Below are 17,992 nucleotides of genomic sequence, written 5' to 3'. Positions count from 1 at the left end.
ACAGACACACAGCTGCCTTGGAAGAAACCAGCAGGGGTCTGCCTGGGCTGCTGCTGAAAGAAGGAGAGGGGGTACAGAGCACATCAGAAATAAGGCTGCGGACGTCGGCCAATCCATGGGGCCTGGATTGGAGCCTGCAGGGCCAGGTGGGCTGAGAGCTCCTGACGGTGACTCAGCCCGAGAATCATCCCGTGGTATTCCACCTGGGCTGCCGGCTGGATCATCGTGATGCTGGGACTGCACCGTAGGCCAATCAGCTCACCTCCGTAGTGGGACCCAAGCTCCCCAGGTGATTCTCATGTGCAGCCGGGCCTGAGACCTCGGAAATGAACCAACACTGAGAGGCTGAGTCTGGAATCTGCATAAGTAAGGGCTCACCAGTGTGTTCCAGTCGACCAGGTGGGAGCCGCTGCCAAGGCTATGGCGGCATAGGGGAGGGGCGACGTGATGAGGCCCATATTTTCAGGGATCACTCTTCAACCAGAGGTTTGCAGATGGCTTAAAACAGGCGAGGTTGACAGGCTTGGAGAACAATTAGGAAACCCAAAGAGAGCTGGGCGAAGGAGGATGTAGACCCTGACCCCAGTAGCAGAGAGGTGGGGAGGATGGAGTGGGTTAAAAGAAAGGTTAAGTTCTCAGAAAAATACAAAACGTTGCTGAACGAAATTAAAGACGACACAACTGAATGGAGAAACATCCCATGTACACAGATTGGTAGACTTAATATTGTTAAGATGTCAATAATTCCCAAAGTGATCTACAGATTCAATGCAATCCCTATCAAAATCCCAGTGGTGTATTTTTTTGCAGAAATAGAAAAATCTACCCTAAAATTCATATGGAATCTCAAGGGGCCCAAGATAGCCAAAACAGTCTTGAAAAAAAAACAACAAAGTTAGAGGTTTTGCACTTCCTGATCTTAAAAGTTATTACAGAACTACAGTAATCAAAACGATTTGATACTGGCATGAAGACAGACATATAGACCAATGAAATAGAATAAGAGCTCAGAAAAAACCCTCACATATATGGCCAAATGATTTTCGACAAGAGTGCCAAGACCATTCATTGGGAAAAGACAGTGTTTTCAACACATGGTGCTGGGAAAACGAATGTCCAACATGTGAAGGAATAAAGAGGGACCCTTACCTTATTACACCATGTCCAAAAATTAACTCACAATGGAGCAAAGACTTACACATGAGCTAAAACTATAAAACTCTTAGAAGAAAACATAGGGGGAAAGCTTCATGGCATTGGATTTAGTGATGATTTCTTAGATATGACACCAAAACCACAGGCAACAAAGTAAAAATAGATAAGTTGGACCACATCAAAATTTAAAACTTCAACACAATCAGCAGAAAAAGACAGTAATCATGAGGAAAATGCAAATCAAAACTACAACAAGATATCTATCACCGCACACCCATAGGATGGCTACTTTAATGTTGGTGAGGGTGTGGAGAAATTGGAATCCTTTGTGCACTATTGGTGGGAGTGTAAAATGGTGCAGCTGCTATGTAAAATGGAAAACAGTGTGGTGGTTCCTCAAAACTGTTAAAAATAGAATTAGCATATGATCCAGCAATTCCATGTCTGGGTAGACACCCAAAAGAATTGAAAGCAGAGTCTCAGAGATATTTGTACACTTGTTGTATTAGTTTGCTAGGGCTGCCATAACAAAGTACCACAGACTGGGTGGCTTAAACAACAGACATTTATTTTCTCACAGGTCTGGAGGCTAGAAGTCCAGGATCAAGGTGTTGGCAGGGTTGGTTTCTTCTGAGACCTCGTAGATGGCCCTCTTCTCTCTGTGTCTTCATGTGGTCTTCCTTCTGTGTCTGTGTCCTAATCTCTTCTTATAGGGACACCAGCCATATTAGATTAGGGCCTCACCCAAATGACCTCATTTTAACTAAATTACCTCTTCAAAGACCTTGTCTTCAAATGCAGTCACATTCTAAGGTACTGGGGGGTTAGAACTTCAACTTATGAATTTTGAGGGGGGACACAATTCAACCCATAATACTGTTTATAGCAGCATTATTCACAATAGCCAAAAGGTGGAAGCAACCCAAGTGTCCCCTGATGGGTGAATAGATAAAATTTTGGTCTATCCATACAATGGAACATTATTCCCCCTTTAAAAAGAAGGAAATTCTGACACACGCTACAACTTGGATGAACCTTAAGGACATCATGCTAAGTGAAATAAACCAGTCAGAAAAAGACAGATATTGTGTGATTCCACTTATATGAGGTCCCCAGAGTTGTCAAATTCATAGACAGAAAGTAGAATGGAGGTGCCAGGGGCTGGGGAGGGGAAATGGGGAGTAGTTGTTGAATGGGGACAGAGTTTCAGTTTGGGAAGATGTAAAGAGCTCTGGATCTTGGTTACACAACAGTGTGAATGTGCTTAGCACTACTAAACTGTACACTTAAAATGGTTAAGATGGTAAATTTTATGTTACTTGTATTTTACTGCAATAAAAAAGGGAGAAAGAAAAAAAAAGAAAGGTTAAGGACTCAGGCAGCTTCTCCGGGTTGAGGACTGCCCAGGTGGGGTTTGTGTCTGGGGTGTGGAGGGGTTTCAGGCAAGATACAGGAGGAAGGAGGAGCAGGGCTGAGGGTAAAATGATGCCTTCGTTTTAGACATGATGAGTTTGTGGCAAGCTCCGCCCCTGCCATGCCATTCCTCTTGGCCACTGTGTCATCTGGCTTTACTGTTTTGCCACAGCCTCACCCACTCACCCCGCGGCCCCTGTCGTCTTTCCCAGGAAGGCACACATCCTTGGACCACTTCATCGAGGTCCACGTTCGTGTCATGAGATGAAGGCGTGTCGGGTGGCTGCCCCCAAAGCACCAATGGGGCTTCCCCTCCTCTGCTGCTCTACCCTGGGCTCTTTCCCCTCCTGACTTTAGTCCCTGCCTCATCCTCCTTGCTCTTCCCCAGGGTGACGGGGTAGTGGTTTCACATTCTGGAAGAGAATGTGGAGAGTGGTCAGGATCTCTGAGGGGGCTAGCGTGTCCCACCCCCCCTTTACCCTGTTTGTCATCCACAGCCCTCCCTGATGGATGGTGTTTATGAGGAGGACTCAGGAAATGGGCAGTGATACACATGTGGAGCTGTGTGCAGTCCCTGGACAAGGCCAGATGGGCACCTGAGGGCCACTGTCATTGACCACGTGCTCTCTTTCCTTCCTAGGACCTGAGTTCCTTTGCCATGCCGCTCCTGGATGGAGACCTGGAGAGTTCAGAAAAGCACTCTTCTCGTAAGGTAAGACCACCTTTCTCACAGCTTCTCATAGTTCACTTGAGGTGCCACTGAGGCAGGACTCCCTCAGCAAGAGCCCAAGACACACATCCACCTGTGCTCCCACCTGCACATCCACCTGTGCTCCCACCTGCTCATCCACCTGCACTCCCACCTATACTCCCACCTGTGCTCCCAGCTGCACATCCACCTGTGCTCCCACCTGCTCATCCACCTTTGTTCCCACCTGTACTCCCACTTGTGCTCCCACCTGCACATCTACCTGTGCTCCCACCTGCTCATCCACCTGCACTCCCACCTGCACTGCCACCTGTGCTCCCACCTGCACTGCCACCTGCTCATCCACCTGCACATCCACCTATGCTCCCTCTTGCACTCCCACCTATGCTCCTACCTGCTCATCCACCTGCACTCCCACCTGCACTGCCACCTGTGCTCCCACCTGCACTGCCACCTGCTCATCCACCTGCACATCCACCTATGCTCCCTCTTGCACTCCCACCTATGCTCCTACCTGCTCATCCACCTGCACTCCCACCTGCGCTGCCACCTGTGCTCCCACCTGCACTGCCACCTGCTCATCCACCTGCACATCCACCTATGCTCCCTCTTGCACTCCCACCTATGCTCCTACCTGCTCAACCACCTGCACTCCCACCTGTGCTCCCACCTGCTCACCCACCGTCACGCCTGGCCGCAGCTGAGCCCACCCTGGGATGGCCCACTTCATGTGGCCGTGCCTCTTGTGCTTGCCAGGCTGTCCAATTTGAGAGCTTCCTGGGCTTCGCTCCTCTCTTCTCCCTCTGGGCTCCGCAGTGGCCCACCAGACTCCCCAAAGTGGGCAGAGGCAATGCGGAAGATCAACGATGAGCTAAGTGCCAGAGGTGCTAATTAGCGAAGAGCAGAGGCTGAAAGCGTCAGTAAATGCTAGGTTTGGAGACCATCTGTGGCTTTCGGCTTATTCTCCCGCAGTGCCTCCCTCTCTCCTTCACCTCTTTTTGCCCCCACACTAGCCCATTCCTGAGCCCTTCCTTCCCTTTGGTCCTCCTTTCCACTTTTCCTTTCCTTTCTGTAGCCCACATTCTGCCCTCTCCCAGTCGTCAGTTATTCCTCCTTAGGAAGCCAGTGTCACAGCAAGGCTGGTGGCTGTGTAGGGTCAGGCAGCCGAGAAGAGGCACACATCCCGTGAGGGCTGGGGTCGCCATGGCAAGAAAGGGGAGGTCAGAGCAGCCTGCAGTCAAGAGTGAGGGTGGAGCAGAGATCTGGGGTGGCAAGTCCCTCGTTACCCCGGCCCTGGTGGGAGGTGGCTTTGGGAAGAGGCCCAGCCATAGGGGTGCCTTGAGCAGTGTCCATGGGCCGAGATGCAGAGCCAGACTGAAGGCTGGGGCCCTGGTGCTGCGAGCTGGGGTTGGGGCAGGACTTCCAGTGCTGGAGAAAACTAGTCTATTCACTAAGGGTTTGAATTGTATACAACTGAATCAACAAATTGGTTCCGGCGTGTGGGGCTCAGTTGGCCTCAGCTCCCTGCCCTGAACCGGGAACCTGATGAGCAGGTACTGTGGCCCAGCCTGGAAATGTCCTCAGGCCCTGCATCTGGCGGGACAGGACGGAGCCCCACAAGCTCCCAGCCCACTGGGCGAGGTCTGAGCCGTGACCTGTGGGCCCACAGCTGCCCGTGGCCAGTGGGTACGGGGCTGGGTCACCCTCCTGGCAGGCTAGCGGCTTCCCCTAGGCCCCCGGTGGTGGTTCCCCTAGGGTTCCAGAGTGAAGTCCTTGTCACAAATGAGTCCGAGTTGGTTCTGAGCAGAAAAGGACTGCAAGGGTTGCTGTGCCCCCCAGCATTTCCTCAGGACTTTGTGAGACATTGTAATGATGCCGTCTGGGGACATAGCCTTACCGGCCTGTCAGTCTGGCTGGGAGAGGAGACCAAACTCCCCAGAAGGCAGAGAATGTTCCGGACAGTCTGACAGACTGGCACGTGGCAGTGGACTCTGTAGGAGACAGAAGGGCCTGAGTGCCTAGTTACCTGGGGGGACAGTTGTCCCTACATCTGGTGGCCTCCTGATGCGACCTGGAGACGGGGCCTTGATGGAAGCGGTGTGGGTGAAAAGTGGAGGAGCAGAGGGGGAGGAACGCGTGGGGCTGCCCCGGACGTTGTTGCCCATGATCTCTCCTTGGCCTCCCCACTCCCGCCCCTAGGGCAGACGTTACCTCCTCCCGACCTCGCATCTCAGAGTTCTCCTTTCCATTAGACTCGCAACCTTGAATTCTATTCACGCGAGGCCGGCCTTTTGCTAGCGGTCAGGCGACTGCCTACTGAGAGTAATTTCCAGACTGCCTTGGAAGGGCTTCCCTCCCCACCTGCCAGATTCTACCCCTTCCTCTTAGTGATCCAGTTCAAACTGTAAACACCCCGGCGAAGGAGAGCGGGGCTTAGGTTCTCCTGACATCTAGCCCTTTCTGAGGAGGTGGTGATGGGAGGGAGGTGAGAGAGGCGGTGAGAGCAGGAGGATAGGAGGGGGCGCTGCAGGAGCCACTGCCGTCCCTGAGGAGGAGGGACAGCTGGGAACAGGCAGAACAGAGGCAGTGGAGGCCGTGACAACTCTGCCCCCAGGAACCTCGGTGGTTTTATGACGTATCCCATGTAAGGGCCTCCGGATCACTTGCACTTACGCAAATGTAAATGGGTGTGAACTTGCAGCTGTGAATTTGAGTGTTAAAGACGCAACCACATTTCTTACTTTTGTTTAAACTATCTTAAATCTAACTCCACGTCCTTCATCCCACCAGGTTGATGGGAAATGTTAGTCTCTGTCATTATTGGGACTTCCTTCCTAGACTTGTGCAAAGGTCTTGGGGTCACATGCAGCACATTTTATTTGTAAAATGAAGAAACTGGACTTCAGGATGGTAAAAAGACTTTCCCATGGTCATATGACTGCTTAATAATTGAGTTGCTCCGAGTCCAGGTTGCCTGATGCTCAGCCCAGTATGTTGCACTGTCTCTGGACACTGAACTGGGGCCAGTGGGGCAGGCCATGCAGGAGAGTATCCTCAGCTGGACAGATACCACATCAGTGCTTCCTGCCTCTTCTGGCTTGTCTCTGCATCTTTGTACCCTGTGACTAAGATCCCCATCTTCTTAGGGAAGTCTTCCCTCTTCTGCAGTGGTGCCTAAAAATCTTTGGTGGCTACCAAGCTAAACATGAGTTGGACAGTTGGCAGACCCCCCCCCCCCGCCGCCCCGCATTCTGGGTGCCCACATAGACTTAAATGGGTGGGCTACATCTGCACTCCCCGTGATAGGTTTTCTTGGCTACTTGAGGACGCCAACCTGGCATTCCTGACCATCATTTGATGCAGGATCTCCCAAGTCTCCACCTCCCCCCAGAGGAGGCAGCTCTTTGTCACATAACACGTCTCCGTGCAGGAGCTTCTGGTCACTTTGAATCTGCATAGCTCTGGCATGTGGCTCCCGGGCCAGCATCTGGAGGAAGGGCAGTGCCAGTCGACATCTGGGGGATCATTCAACACCATTGCAATCACCCCAGGTCAGCCAGCATGGCCTGGTGTCGGGGGGCAGTCTGTGGAGTGCCCGGGCCCCTCCCCCCAATAAATGACCACGGGTTTTCCTGTTTGTGTCCTTGATCCTGGGACTGGGAGCTCAGCTCCTCTCTTCATCTTTCCTGACGACTTACCTTCCATGTAACCTGGGACAAGATATTCTCTCTGAACCCGTCTCCCCGTTGGCAAACCTCGGTCATGACGGTGCTCACCTTTCTCTATAAGGATTAAAGGCACTCGTTTACGTAGCAGACTTAGAACGGTGCCTGGCACAGGGCAAGTGCTCAAGGGAGGTCTGGGAATGCGCTGTGACAGCAGCACATCACAGCCGCTTTAGGGCACCGTGGAGAGGTGCACCCATGTCCCGTTTACCAGAACCATAGGGAACGTTGCATTTGGCTGGGCTTTAGACACGACTCGGGTGCTTCTGTCCAGGCTGACTCTGCACACTGTTCCTCGGGCTCCTCTCCTGAGAATACCAGTTCTTTTCTGGTATTCTCTTGTCTGGACCACCCGCTGCCTCACACCGGAGCTGCCCAGGGTCAGCTCACTGGGTCCCTGAGTGCCCACCCCACAGCTCCACACCTGAGTGCTCCCCCTGCCTCCCCAGCGTGAGTGAGGCTCCCAGGGAAGGTCTCCCTGACCCAGTGACCCTCATCTTGAGATTTCTTCTTACTCGGGCTCCCCTTCCTGGTGCCCTTCACCTGTGACCTCCTTCGTCCGGCCCATTTCCCTCAAGCTCCCAGGAGGCGCCTGATGTCCAGCTCTGTCCGTCGCTTCTGAAGTTGGCCCCGCCGGCTTCCCACTCACTTTCACGTACCTGCAACATTCCTCTTCTCTTTTCTGTGTCCTTAGAGACGCAGCTAAGAGCCAAGCACCACCGGCCTGGCCCTCGCCTCAGCTGTCCTCCGGCAGCAGCGTGACAAAAGGCCCTGCAGAGTGCTGCTCGGCACACAGCCTGAGTGCCCGCTCCCCATTAGCTCCCGTGGAGCCGGGCACACACCTGGGAGTCTCCGGGCCCTCTTGTTCATCCAAACCCAGGGCATCCTCCAGTTACGTTGATCCGAGTATCATGTAACTGCGGCTTGCTCAAGGGCATGAGCGAGGCCCTGTCCCTGGCGGCTTCAATTGGTGCCTGTCATCTGGATCACCCCACCCGCCCTGCAGGAAACATACGGGGGCTGTCCTCCATCCGCCGGCTCATTTTCTCACTGTCTGGAGAGAGATTATTCTCGTAGTTCCCCGTGGAGAAGGCTGAGCTGGCCACGACCACCATTGTTTGGCCATTTTCGGGGAAGGTCTGCTTTCTGGGGCTCCCTCCTCAGGCTTGATGACCGAGTGCCTGACTCAGTTGGCCTAGAATTCTGAGTACGGAACAGAATCCCAGTCAGGAGATGCCTAGGGCTCCCCCTTGCCCATCAAATATGGTTCCAACGGGCCCCAAGGCCCTTTCCGGTGGCATTTGGCTCAGCGTTCCATTCTCTGTCTGTGCCTCCCGCTCCGTCTCCTCCTTCCCGCTCTGGGCTGCCTCCGCCCACCGGCCTGTCCACAGCCCAGCCCCTCTCAGGGGCTCCTCTGACTCGGTGCTTCACCCCCTGGAAACTTTCTCCATCTGCTTCGTTCTCATGGGCTGTCTTGCCTGCCGGTCTCCCTGATCTCGTGGGACCCTAACCTTACCTCCGTCCTCGTTCCCTCCATAGAATAGACTCTCAGCGTTTGCTCAGCTCTCCTCCCCCTCCCCAGGCAGAGCTCACCGTGCAAGGTAAAGAGCACAGTGAGCACGGGGGGACGTCGGTGGGTTAGCCTTCCAGGCAGCTCCCAAACGCGACTCTGCCTCTGCCCTCAAACCTGACCTTGACTCCTCTTCCACTTCACATCTTCCGGACTGCTCCCCTCCCAGCGTTTCTGCTGCTCTCAGGAGGGATATGGTGTGAGGGTTGAGGCCCTGAGGTCCCACCCCACCACTTACCAGCTTTGTGACCTTCACTCTGCCGCCAGCCAGCACCTTCTCCTCGCTTCGGGCTCAGTGGCCCTTGGTGGATGGCGGTGAGATGCTGCCAGAATGGTCTACTCTAAATAGATCTGACAGTGCCATTTGCTTGCTGAAGAACCTTCGTGGTTTCCCCTCAAAGGAGGATGAGGTTCTTACACCACATGTGGTGTCTTTCTGTAATTTAGCCCGGCCTCTCTGACGTTCCACAGATACCAAGGATCTATTAGTACCAAGTTCATGATGATGAGAGCTGACCACATATGTGAGAAGTTCTTACTATATGCCAGGACCTGTGCCAGCTGCTTCCCTTGTAGTTTATCCTGTCATCCTCACAACCTGTGAGTCGGCCTGCTACCCCCGTTGGATAGATGGGGACCCTGAAGCTTAAGTCATTCATCCACATTGCTAGAAACTGAGCCAGGATTCAAACTCTGGTCTCTGTCTCCAGAATCCCTGCTTCTACCACCCTGCTGTGGGGTCATGCCCATTCCTTGTTTGTTCTGTTCCTACGACTCCCCACCCCATGTCCACAAAAGCATCGCCCACCACTTGAAGAGCTGCTTCTTATTAATTATCTTAGGAATCGGAAAACTTCAGAAAGCCCGAGTCCCACAGGTAGGTGGGATGGTGGCAAAACCGAGTATTCTAGAGACGGTCTAAATGCTTTTTATATTAAATGGTTAGAAAGAGAAAAACTTGAACTTCTCTATAAGAGGTGAGCTTGAGTTGTATGGCTCTTGTAGCTCATGGCCTCTCTGCCTCAGAAGCCCACTCCACACAGGGCTCGGCACAGAGCCAGGCTGTGCACCTCCCTACGGCCACACTGGCCCTTCAGTATAGGGTGGAGAGTCACAGGGAGAAGTGGACATGTGGCTGAGGGTCACTGAAGGTGGCGCCCCCGAGAGGGCATCGCATCCTTTAAGGAACCAAAAGCCCGGTTTGGGGGTGCCCCCTGGTGGTGGAAGAACTCACAGGGGTCCCAGGTCCGGACAGGCACCCAATGTGGACCAGGTGCTGCCTCTGAGGGGGTGCTCTCACCCATGATCTCGGCATGCCTGTGGTCACCAGCCGTGTGGAATCCTAGGTCTCAGTGTGCTGGACAATTCCCCAGGCCTCATCCTTGCCCCCTGAGCCCTGTGAACAAGTTGCTTGTTTCCTGCTACAGATCTAGGTCGGCCCTGAGGTCCTTCTGGCTCCTAGGTTACGGGTTTACCAGTTAGATGGCAGCAGTTTAATGTACAGAGTGTGATTCCCACGTATCAGGTACCGTGCCCATGTCCATTCAGACAGCTCTGAGGGACCGTGTGACTCCTCGTTTAACCCAGAAGGAGACTGAGGCTTAGCGAGACTAAGTAATGCCTGGGATGGCCCAGTGAGGGGCGAGCCAGGGTCAAACCCAGGCACTCAGACTCCTAAACCCACCAACACAGTACATTCGTTATTCCTCGAAGTCTGTGAGTTGTGGCCTTTGCTTAAAGTTACCGAGTCCAATCATTTTTCAAACCATAACTACAATTTCAAGTCATCGGTGAATGAGCCTCAGAGGTTTTCAGCTTGTTAACTTTCTTCCTGACCTCTGTCAGCAATCCTGGTCATTCCAATGCCCAAGCAGCCTCAAGGTGAAAAATTCATCACCTCCCAGCACCAGGGTCCCTTCGGGATGGAGGCCCAGGCCCACTGTGTTTCAGATCACAGTGATTTGTGTTTCTTCCTTCAAAGAGAATCAAGAGAATATTATTCCAGCATAGTCAGACCTCAAGAAGGACAAATGTGAGGTCTTGAGATGTGAGGGCCCGGAGACAGACTCGCGGACAGGATAAAGGGGAAGGTGCACTGTTTCAAGCCATCATCACTGCCTTTCCTGTCCCCCTCCCCGCCTCCAGGAGGCCCCTTCCAGAGAGCTGGACCGGGGTCATGGGCCTCGGGGCGGTGCTGAGCAGCCTGTGGATGGCCGTCCTTGGGTCAGGCCTTCCCCCAGACCACTGGTGGCCACCTCTGTTTGTAGAAGAGCTTAGGACTGTTTCTCAGGCAGGGTGCCATGGAGAAGCAATTCAGTGATAGAGGACATTGGGAGGGACAGGTGCGATAGTGACAGGTCCGAGGTCTGAGTGCCTGGACTCGGAGTGACCTTGTCCATGTATCTGTCTCTCCACAGGCGGACAGCCCCTTCAGCTCTGGCAGCCCCTCCAAAGGGTTCTTCTCCAGGGGCCCCCAGCAGCGGCCCTCCAGCCCCGTGTCTGCTCCCGTGAGGCCCAAGACCAGCCCCGGCTCTCCCAAAACTGTGTTCCCATTCTCCTACCAGGAGTCCCCACCGCGCTCCCCACGCCGCATGAGCTTCAGCGGGATCTTCCGCTCCTCATCCAAAGAGTCTTCCCCCAACTCCAACCCGTCTACCTCGCCAGGGGGCATCAGGTTCTTCTCCCGCTCCAGAAAAAGTAAGACATTGATGCTATTGTTTCAGGTGGGTGCCGGGATGCGGGGGACCTTCCTGTGGCCACTTGGCCACAGTGCCACCTGCAGGGCCCCAGAGCTGGCCGGGTGGCTGTTAGTGGCTTGGTGCTGAGTGCATGTGTCTGTGTCTATTCCCCGAGAACCAATCTCTCTCCAGAACAATGTCAGTTTCCACCTGTCACTTTCTTCCTACACTAATCCATCCGGTGTGGCATGGCCCACGGGGTTGACTGTAAACATCCGGATACTCACGGTATGACTCGTAAGGACAGCCACATGAAACATTGGCCTCCAGCCCTCTCTGAAACACAGTAGTAGTGCGAGGCTAAGGTTCAGCCCATGCCCAGGGCCAGAGGGCCCAGACCTCGCTCTAGTCTGCCCAATGTGGCCCCAGTGCCTGTGGCTTGGTATTTGGGGGATTTGAGTGCACCTGTTTCTGGCAGATCTTGACTTTCTGTTTTGGGTCCTGGGCAACTGGGGTTGATTTGCTAGAGCAACAACGGAAGGACATGTGTGCTTAAGAGAGAGTTCTTTAGGCTCATGAGTATTTGTGACCTAAAGTAGTTGGATAAAATATTCTCAATTGAGCACCGTCGATCGTAACTGGAAATATACAAGGCACACCGTAAAGTAGGTGGAGTTTATTTCCTCCTTTCCTGTGTCTTAGTGCATCTCTCTACTCTTTGCAATTCTTTCTGATGACGTAGAAAGTTCCCATTTGGAAAGACAATGGTTTGGAAAACAGACTTGCCCTGGGGCAGCAGAGGTTGGGATTGTCTTTCTGTCTTTCCAGGCTGCATTTGCACTCAAGACCTGTGGGTTAGAGCTATACTTGGTCTGCAAAGCCAGGCCCCAGGGTGCAATTTCAGTCTCTACGAGTTATAAGGAAGGGGGAGGAGGTGCTCTCTTCTTTAATATTTTTTTGGTGATGTGAGGTATTGTTCCTAGTACCCCTAAAGTTGTCTTCCATGATGACTGAACCTAAATGTAAATGCACAAATGTATATGACAAAGTGGTCCTCACGCAGACATTAGAGGGTGACATGCAGTGGGAACTATATTGACGAAGCCCCATAGGGAGGTGTGTCCTAGCACTGATGTCCTACTGCCCTCGAGAGCATCTCCAGTTTCCTTGACCAGGATCCTGAAATTCTCAGATATTCCATCATGCACTGCCTCTAGGAGGAGGGAACTCAGACCAGACCTACATCAGGGTGTCCTGTTTCTGAAAAGGTGGCGTCACGCCTGTGTTGGTTACAATAGAACTAGGTTGTATTAGTGTCCTGGGGCTGCCATAACAAAGTACCCCAAACTGGGTGGCTTAAACAACAGAAATTTATTCTCTCACAGTTCTGGAAGCCAGAAACCCAAAATCAAGATGTCAGCAGGGCCGTGCTCCCCATGAAGAGTCTGGAAAAGAATCCGTTCCAGGCCTTTCTCTCAGCTTCTGGTGTTGCTGGCAATCCTTGGTGTCCCTTGGCTTGTAGAAGCATCACTCCAATCTCTGCCTCCATCTCCATCATCACATGGTGTTTTCCCTTCTGTGTCTGTGTGTTTCTCTCCTCTTCTTATAAGGACAACAGTCATATTGAATTAAGGGCCCACCCTACTCCAGGATGACCTCATCTTAATTCAATTAATTACATCTGCAATGACCCTATTTCCAAATAAGATCACATTCTGAGGTTCCTGGAAAGGCATGAATTTTGGGGAGCACTGTCCAACTCAGCACACAGGTTACATAGGAAAAGCCAAGATCTGCAATTCGCGTCACTGGCTGGGGATGTAGAGGGTTTGCGAGTACAGAGTGGTTAAGACCAGGGTGGTTTCTGAAGGCAGAGAACAGCAGCCAAGATACGGGGTCTGGGAGGTCTGGGAGAGCTGCAGGTGGGATGTGGGGTAGTGAAGATGGGTAAGACTTTCCCCTCCCCGGGAAGCAGGAGTCCATGCTGCCTTTTTCTGTTCAGTATTTTAAAAGGCCTTTCAGTGTCCTTAGCCAGAAAATACCCAGTTTCAAAGGTCTGTCTTAGAAGATGCTGTGGAATAGGCATAGTTTGTTAAGGCTGTTCTCTACCATCTGGCTAGGCAGATGTACACTGGGCTCAGGAAGGCTATGGAATGGCTGTGGCTGCTCATAAAGACAAGCATTGATTAGTTTGGGGTGGGGGCTTGGCTTCTTCAGAGAAGCTCTCTGGGAGGGGGTGCTCAGACCAGGGTAGGCCTGGTCCCAGGACAGCTGCCTGTGCTCTTGCCCCTGAACCACTGAGCCCAGGTCCTTGGCTTTCTCTAAATGGGAGCCAACCCGGGCAGCCCTGCCATTGATGAAGTGCGAAGGTGCAGGCCTACATCCAGGTGGAGCGTGCACTACTTCACTGGGAGGGTCTCTGGGCTCTTTGCCTCAGGATTTTTCAGTTGTGCTTGGCATGAGGCTTGCGTGGAGGGTATACAGGCTATCTGCTTTTCCTCATACTTGAATCTATTCCTGGATCAAGGTGCCCAGACTATATTTTGCTCCCTGCCGCCCCAGAACTGATTTCACAAAATTGAGCTTGAGAGTAATGCCATCAGCCTGTATGGAGGGTCTTTATAAGAAACAGCCCATAAAACCTGCTGTGTCCATTGGAGGGATGTTATAAAGACATTATTCGTTACACAAAGCCGCTGGGAGAAATTTCCTGTCTGGTCTTGGTACCCAGAATAGCTGTACTTCTGGGTAACTGGATTGTTTTTATCTATAATGGACACTAATCATGTAACAACCCGGTTTTCCCTGCCTGCATTGCCTGCTAGAAATCTTAGAACCCAATTTGTATGAGGGGCATTGAGGGATGCATTTTTATCCTTATTTCTGAATCCATTCTTGGTCCCTATCCTTTTCCTGTCACATCACTTTGTTTAAAACAAGGAAGACAATTTATTGGAAGGATTTGGGGATATCTATGGAATTCAAAGAAGAGCTGAACGCTCAGGCCCCAGAAGGGGAAGGAACCAGGCTGGCTCTGGGGGCCTTGGCAGCAAGAATTCATAGATCTTTCCATGAGATCCAGAGAATTCCTAGTCTTTGTGTCTCTCCACTTACCATTTTAAACTCCTCATTATAGGATATCTGATTAGCCCAGTTAGGATCTCCAAACCATCAGTTATTGGGGGATGGGGTGCAGAATCATGCAGCCAAAGCAGAATAACCAAGAACCCACCCAGCACATGGGCTGGAAGTTCCCAGAGAAGAGGTCCCATTGGCAACCCTGCATGTGTGCACACTCTCCTCCCCCACTGTCCAGCATGCATGCACGCGCTCTCCTCCCCCACTGCCCAGCATGCGTGCACACACTCTCCTCCCCCACTGCCCAGCATGCGTGCACGCGCTCTCCTCCCCCACTGCCCAGCATGCGTGCACGCGCTCTCCTCCCCCACTGCCCAGCATGCGTGCACGCGCTCTCCTCCCCCACTGCCCAGCATGCGTGCACGCGCTCTCCTCCCCCACTGCCCAGCATGCATACACACGCTCTCCTCCCCCTCTGCCCAGCATGTGTGCACACAGTCTCCTCCTCCACTGTCCAGCATGCGTGCACATACTCTCATCCTCCTCTGCCCAGCATGGGTGCACACACTGTCCTCCTTCATTGCCCAGCATGTGTGCACTCACTCTCCTCCTCCTCTTCCCGGCGTGCGTGCACACACTCTCCTCCCCCCCTGCCCAGCATATGTGCACACACTCTCCTCCCCTACTGCCCAGCATGTGTGTACACGCTCTTCTCCCCCACTGCCCAGCATGGGTGCACACGCTCTCCTCCTCCACTGCCTGGCATGCATGCACACACGCAACCTCCCATTTTTACAAAGATGCCCTCATCACATTCGGTCCACTCATCCTCCACACAGTTGTAAGTGTATTCGCTGCTTCCCCAGTGGGAGGCCACCCAGCATCGTGTTCAACCATCACAACTAAGGATGTCGCTGCAATGGACTGTTTTCCGAGTCCTCAGTCTCAAGATAATGCCCATTTCTCCTCAAGTTCTGTCTGCATCCTGTCTTTCTCTCCGTGGCTTATGGCCCACACAATGAACGTGGAATCTAAAGGTACGGAAAGCTCCCCAGGTGACACTGATCTATACCACGCTTGATAAACATTGTTATCTATTACTAGGGGGAAAGAAAGCAGAGAGAGAAAAGTTATGATCACGATCATTCTCAAAGGGGAAATAAAAAAGGAAAAGGAGATCATTCAATCTTCAGACACTCCAAGATCGAGAAAAGGATACAGATGGAGGCCACAGTTCCAGATGCTGCATCTGGTGTTGGGACCAGCAAGCACCTAGGCTGGCTGGTGCTCTTTGCCCAGGGAAGAGAACCAGACCTTTGTTCTAGAAGGGTCTTATCTCTTGGAGGGCCTACTTGTATGGAGTGCTGTAGTCTTTCACTAATATGTACCCCTGGTCCAGTGGCATGTTGATTCAACGTCTTGGAGACTCGGGGGTTTTCATCAGACTCCCTCCAGCCTCACTGTGTGGTAGCACTGTGTAGTTCCCTTTGGTGATCGCGGTCAGTCACCCCAACCAAAACAGAAACCCGCTTTCCTGCCTCTTCCTCCAGTGCAGTGGTTGGCAAACTACAGCCCAGGGAAAAATCCGGTCTACCACCCATTTTTGTAAATTAAGCTTTGTCGAAATTGAGTCCCGCCCCTTTGTTTCTCTCGTCTGCTGCTGCTTTCGCAGCAGCAGGATCGAACAGCTGCATCAGAGACCATATGGCCCACAGAGTCTAAAATGTTTAGACTTTGTCTAGTATCTCAAGAAGTCTTAAGTGGCCGTGTGGCATGGAAGCTTCCAGAAAACAGTGAATCTTTATCTGAAAAAGGTTTTTTACAACTTGATTGGGGATGATCTGGCCTTAGGAGACGAGGAAAGGAAAGCGCATGGCAGGATGTTCATGACCTGCAAATAATCAAAGTCTTTTAAAAAGCAAAAACAATCTTGCACAGTCAGCAAGGCAGGACCTCAAGAAGGATTTAATTTCATGTTACTAAACTTTCCTCCCTAATCATTGATAATAATTATAAATGCCTATGTGCATTGTAAATGCATCGTATGTGGTCATTGTTTTAATCTTCATGAAAACTCTATGAAGTAGTATTTTTACCATTTTTATCAAAGTAGAAACTGAGGCACAGAGGGGGTAAGTCATTGAGCAAAGGCCACACAGCTGGTAGGTAGTAGAACCGAGATTTGAACTCAGGTGGTCTAACTCCTGAATCCACTTTTATCCCAGATAAAATCCCTGAGACTTTGCTTTAAAGGAGTGGATTTTAGGACTATATAAGCCAATGAGAGGACAACTAGCTAGTCGTTTAGGAAGAAGAAAAATAGAGGTGGTGGTTCCTTGGTCATTCCTTACACCAAAATAATTTCCATATGGAGCAAAGGTTTAAATGTTTTAAAAAATGTCCCCCCAAATGGGTGACTATCTTAAACTTGGGGTGTCAGGCCTTTGTAAAGTGTACAAAATATGTTTATAAATGTAATGTTGATGTTCAAACCTTTCCTGCCATCCTTGGAAGGTTGCAGGCTTGGTTCTCAGAGCTTTTGTACTTTGATCTGAGTGGAAAAGAGCTAGATGGGTTTATATTCAAAAGGCAGAGGACTGTCGAAATGCATAGAAGCATGTTGGGGTCCGGGTCAGCGAAAGGAAGACTCCAGAAGATGGATTTGAGTTAGGGATTTTTGGGAGAGTTCTGGAGAGTGACACAAAAGATTGAAGCCCCGTTGCTGTGCTGAGTAGGACAGTGGGAAAGGGATGGGGGCACATTCAAAGAAGCATTACTGTGGGAGCTACAACCCCATCCCCAGCTCCCACTCTGCCCCTCTCAACCTCCCAGAGACCTCCTGAGAGGACCCACCTCGTTAGAAGAATTCCTTTAGTGCCTGTACGAAGTAGAAGCACTCTCCCTCCGCATGATACCACTGTTTCTCCACAGGTAATACTGTCTATTTACTGGTTTACTTGTCCATCTTTCCCACCAGACTGTAAGCTCTCTTGTAGGGGGCGAGGGGGGACTTAGTTTTGTTCCAGGCTCTTTTCTCCATATCTAGAACAGTGCCTGGCACCTCGGAGGCATCCAACAAACCTCTTACATTCGTTCATCAGCAACTTCACCTGCTGTTCAAGGCTTTCTCAAACTCAGGCCGCTGCTGCTTCTGACTACCAGGCATCGCCCGTGGTCACTAAGAAGTTTCTACAGGTCAGATAAGCACGACAAAGATCAGACAAAATGAAGGATGAACTAAAATTGACCACATGCAGATAATCACTTCCAAAACATAAACGTGAATAACAAACACTCCCTCTCCAGCCACAGGCAGGAGTTCTGCCAGCAGAGAGCTTCCCTCCAGCCTGCACACGAAAGAGCCTGCAACTAAAGCCCGAGTCTTGGCTCCTTGCAGCCCTCCAGCTGTTTCCAGTGTTCATGGATGTCTGTCCATCATCGGGCCTCGCCCTCCACCTCTAGAGGAGGTTGACATCGGATCCATGCTACCTCTGTGAGGGCAGGGTCCGCCAACCCACCAGACCGCGATTGCTTTCTGGGCTGCCAGCCCCGGCCCGTGGGTTCTCAGTTGCCTTCTGACAAGCCATTTATACTCTTCATCTCAGACTGCTACGGGACCTGTACCTGCAGGGACCAGCACAAATCCTCCTCAGTCCCATCCGTG

At 51.9% G+C, this 17,992-nt stretch overlaps 1 protein-coding gene across 2 annotated transcripts in view; it reads left to right on the top strand.

The window, feature by feature from the left end:
- PRKAG2 (protein kinase AMP-activated non-catalytic subunit gamma 2) overlaps nt 1-17,992 on the top strand; it is a 275,959-nt gene that overhangs the window by 73,482 nt on the left and 184,485 nt on the right. For both annotated transcript variants that reach the window (XM_014787605.2, XM_004430594.3), the window contains exons 2-3: nt 3,209-3,280; nt 10,990-11,269. In XM_014787605.2, coding sequence (XP_014643091.1) covers nt 3,209-3,280; nt 10,990-11,269 — 352 coding nt within the window. The remainder of the gene's footprint in view (nt 1-3,208; nt 3,281-10,989; nt 11,270-17,992) is intronic.

Source organism: Ceratotherium simum, chromosome 1, assembly GCF_057802395.1.
Source record: "Ceratotherium simum simum isolate JZ-2026a chromosome 1, ASM5780239v1, whole genome shotgun sequence".
Lineage (NCBI taxonomy): Eukaryota > Metazoa > Chordata > Mammalia > Perissodactyla > Rhinocerotidae > Ceratotherium > Ceratotherium simum.
The sequence above is the reverse complement of the archived record's forward strand: the minus strand, read 5'-3'. Positions and strand labels throughout refer to the sequence as shown.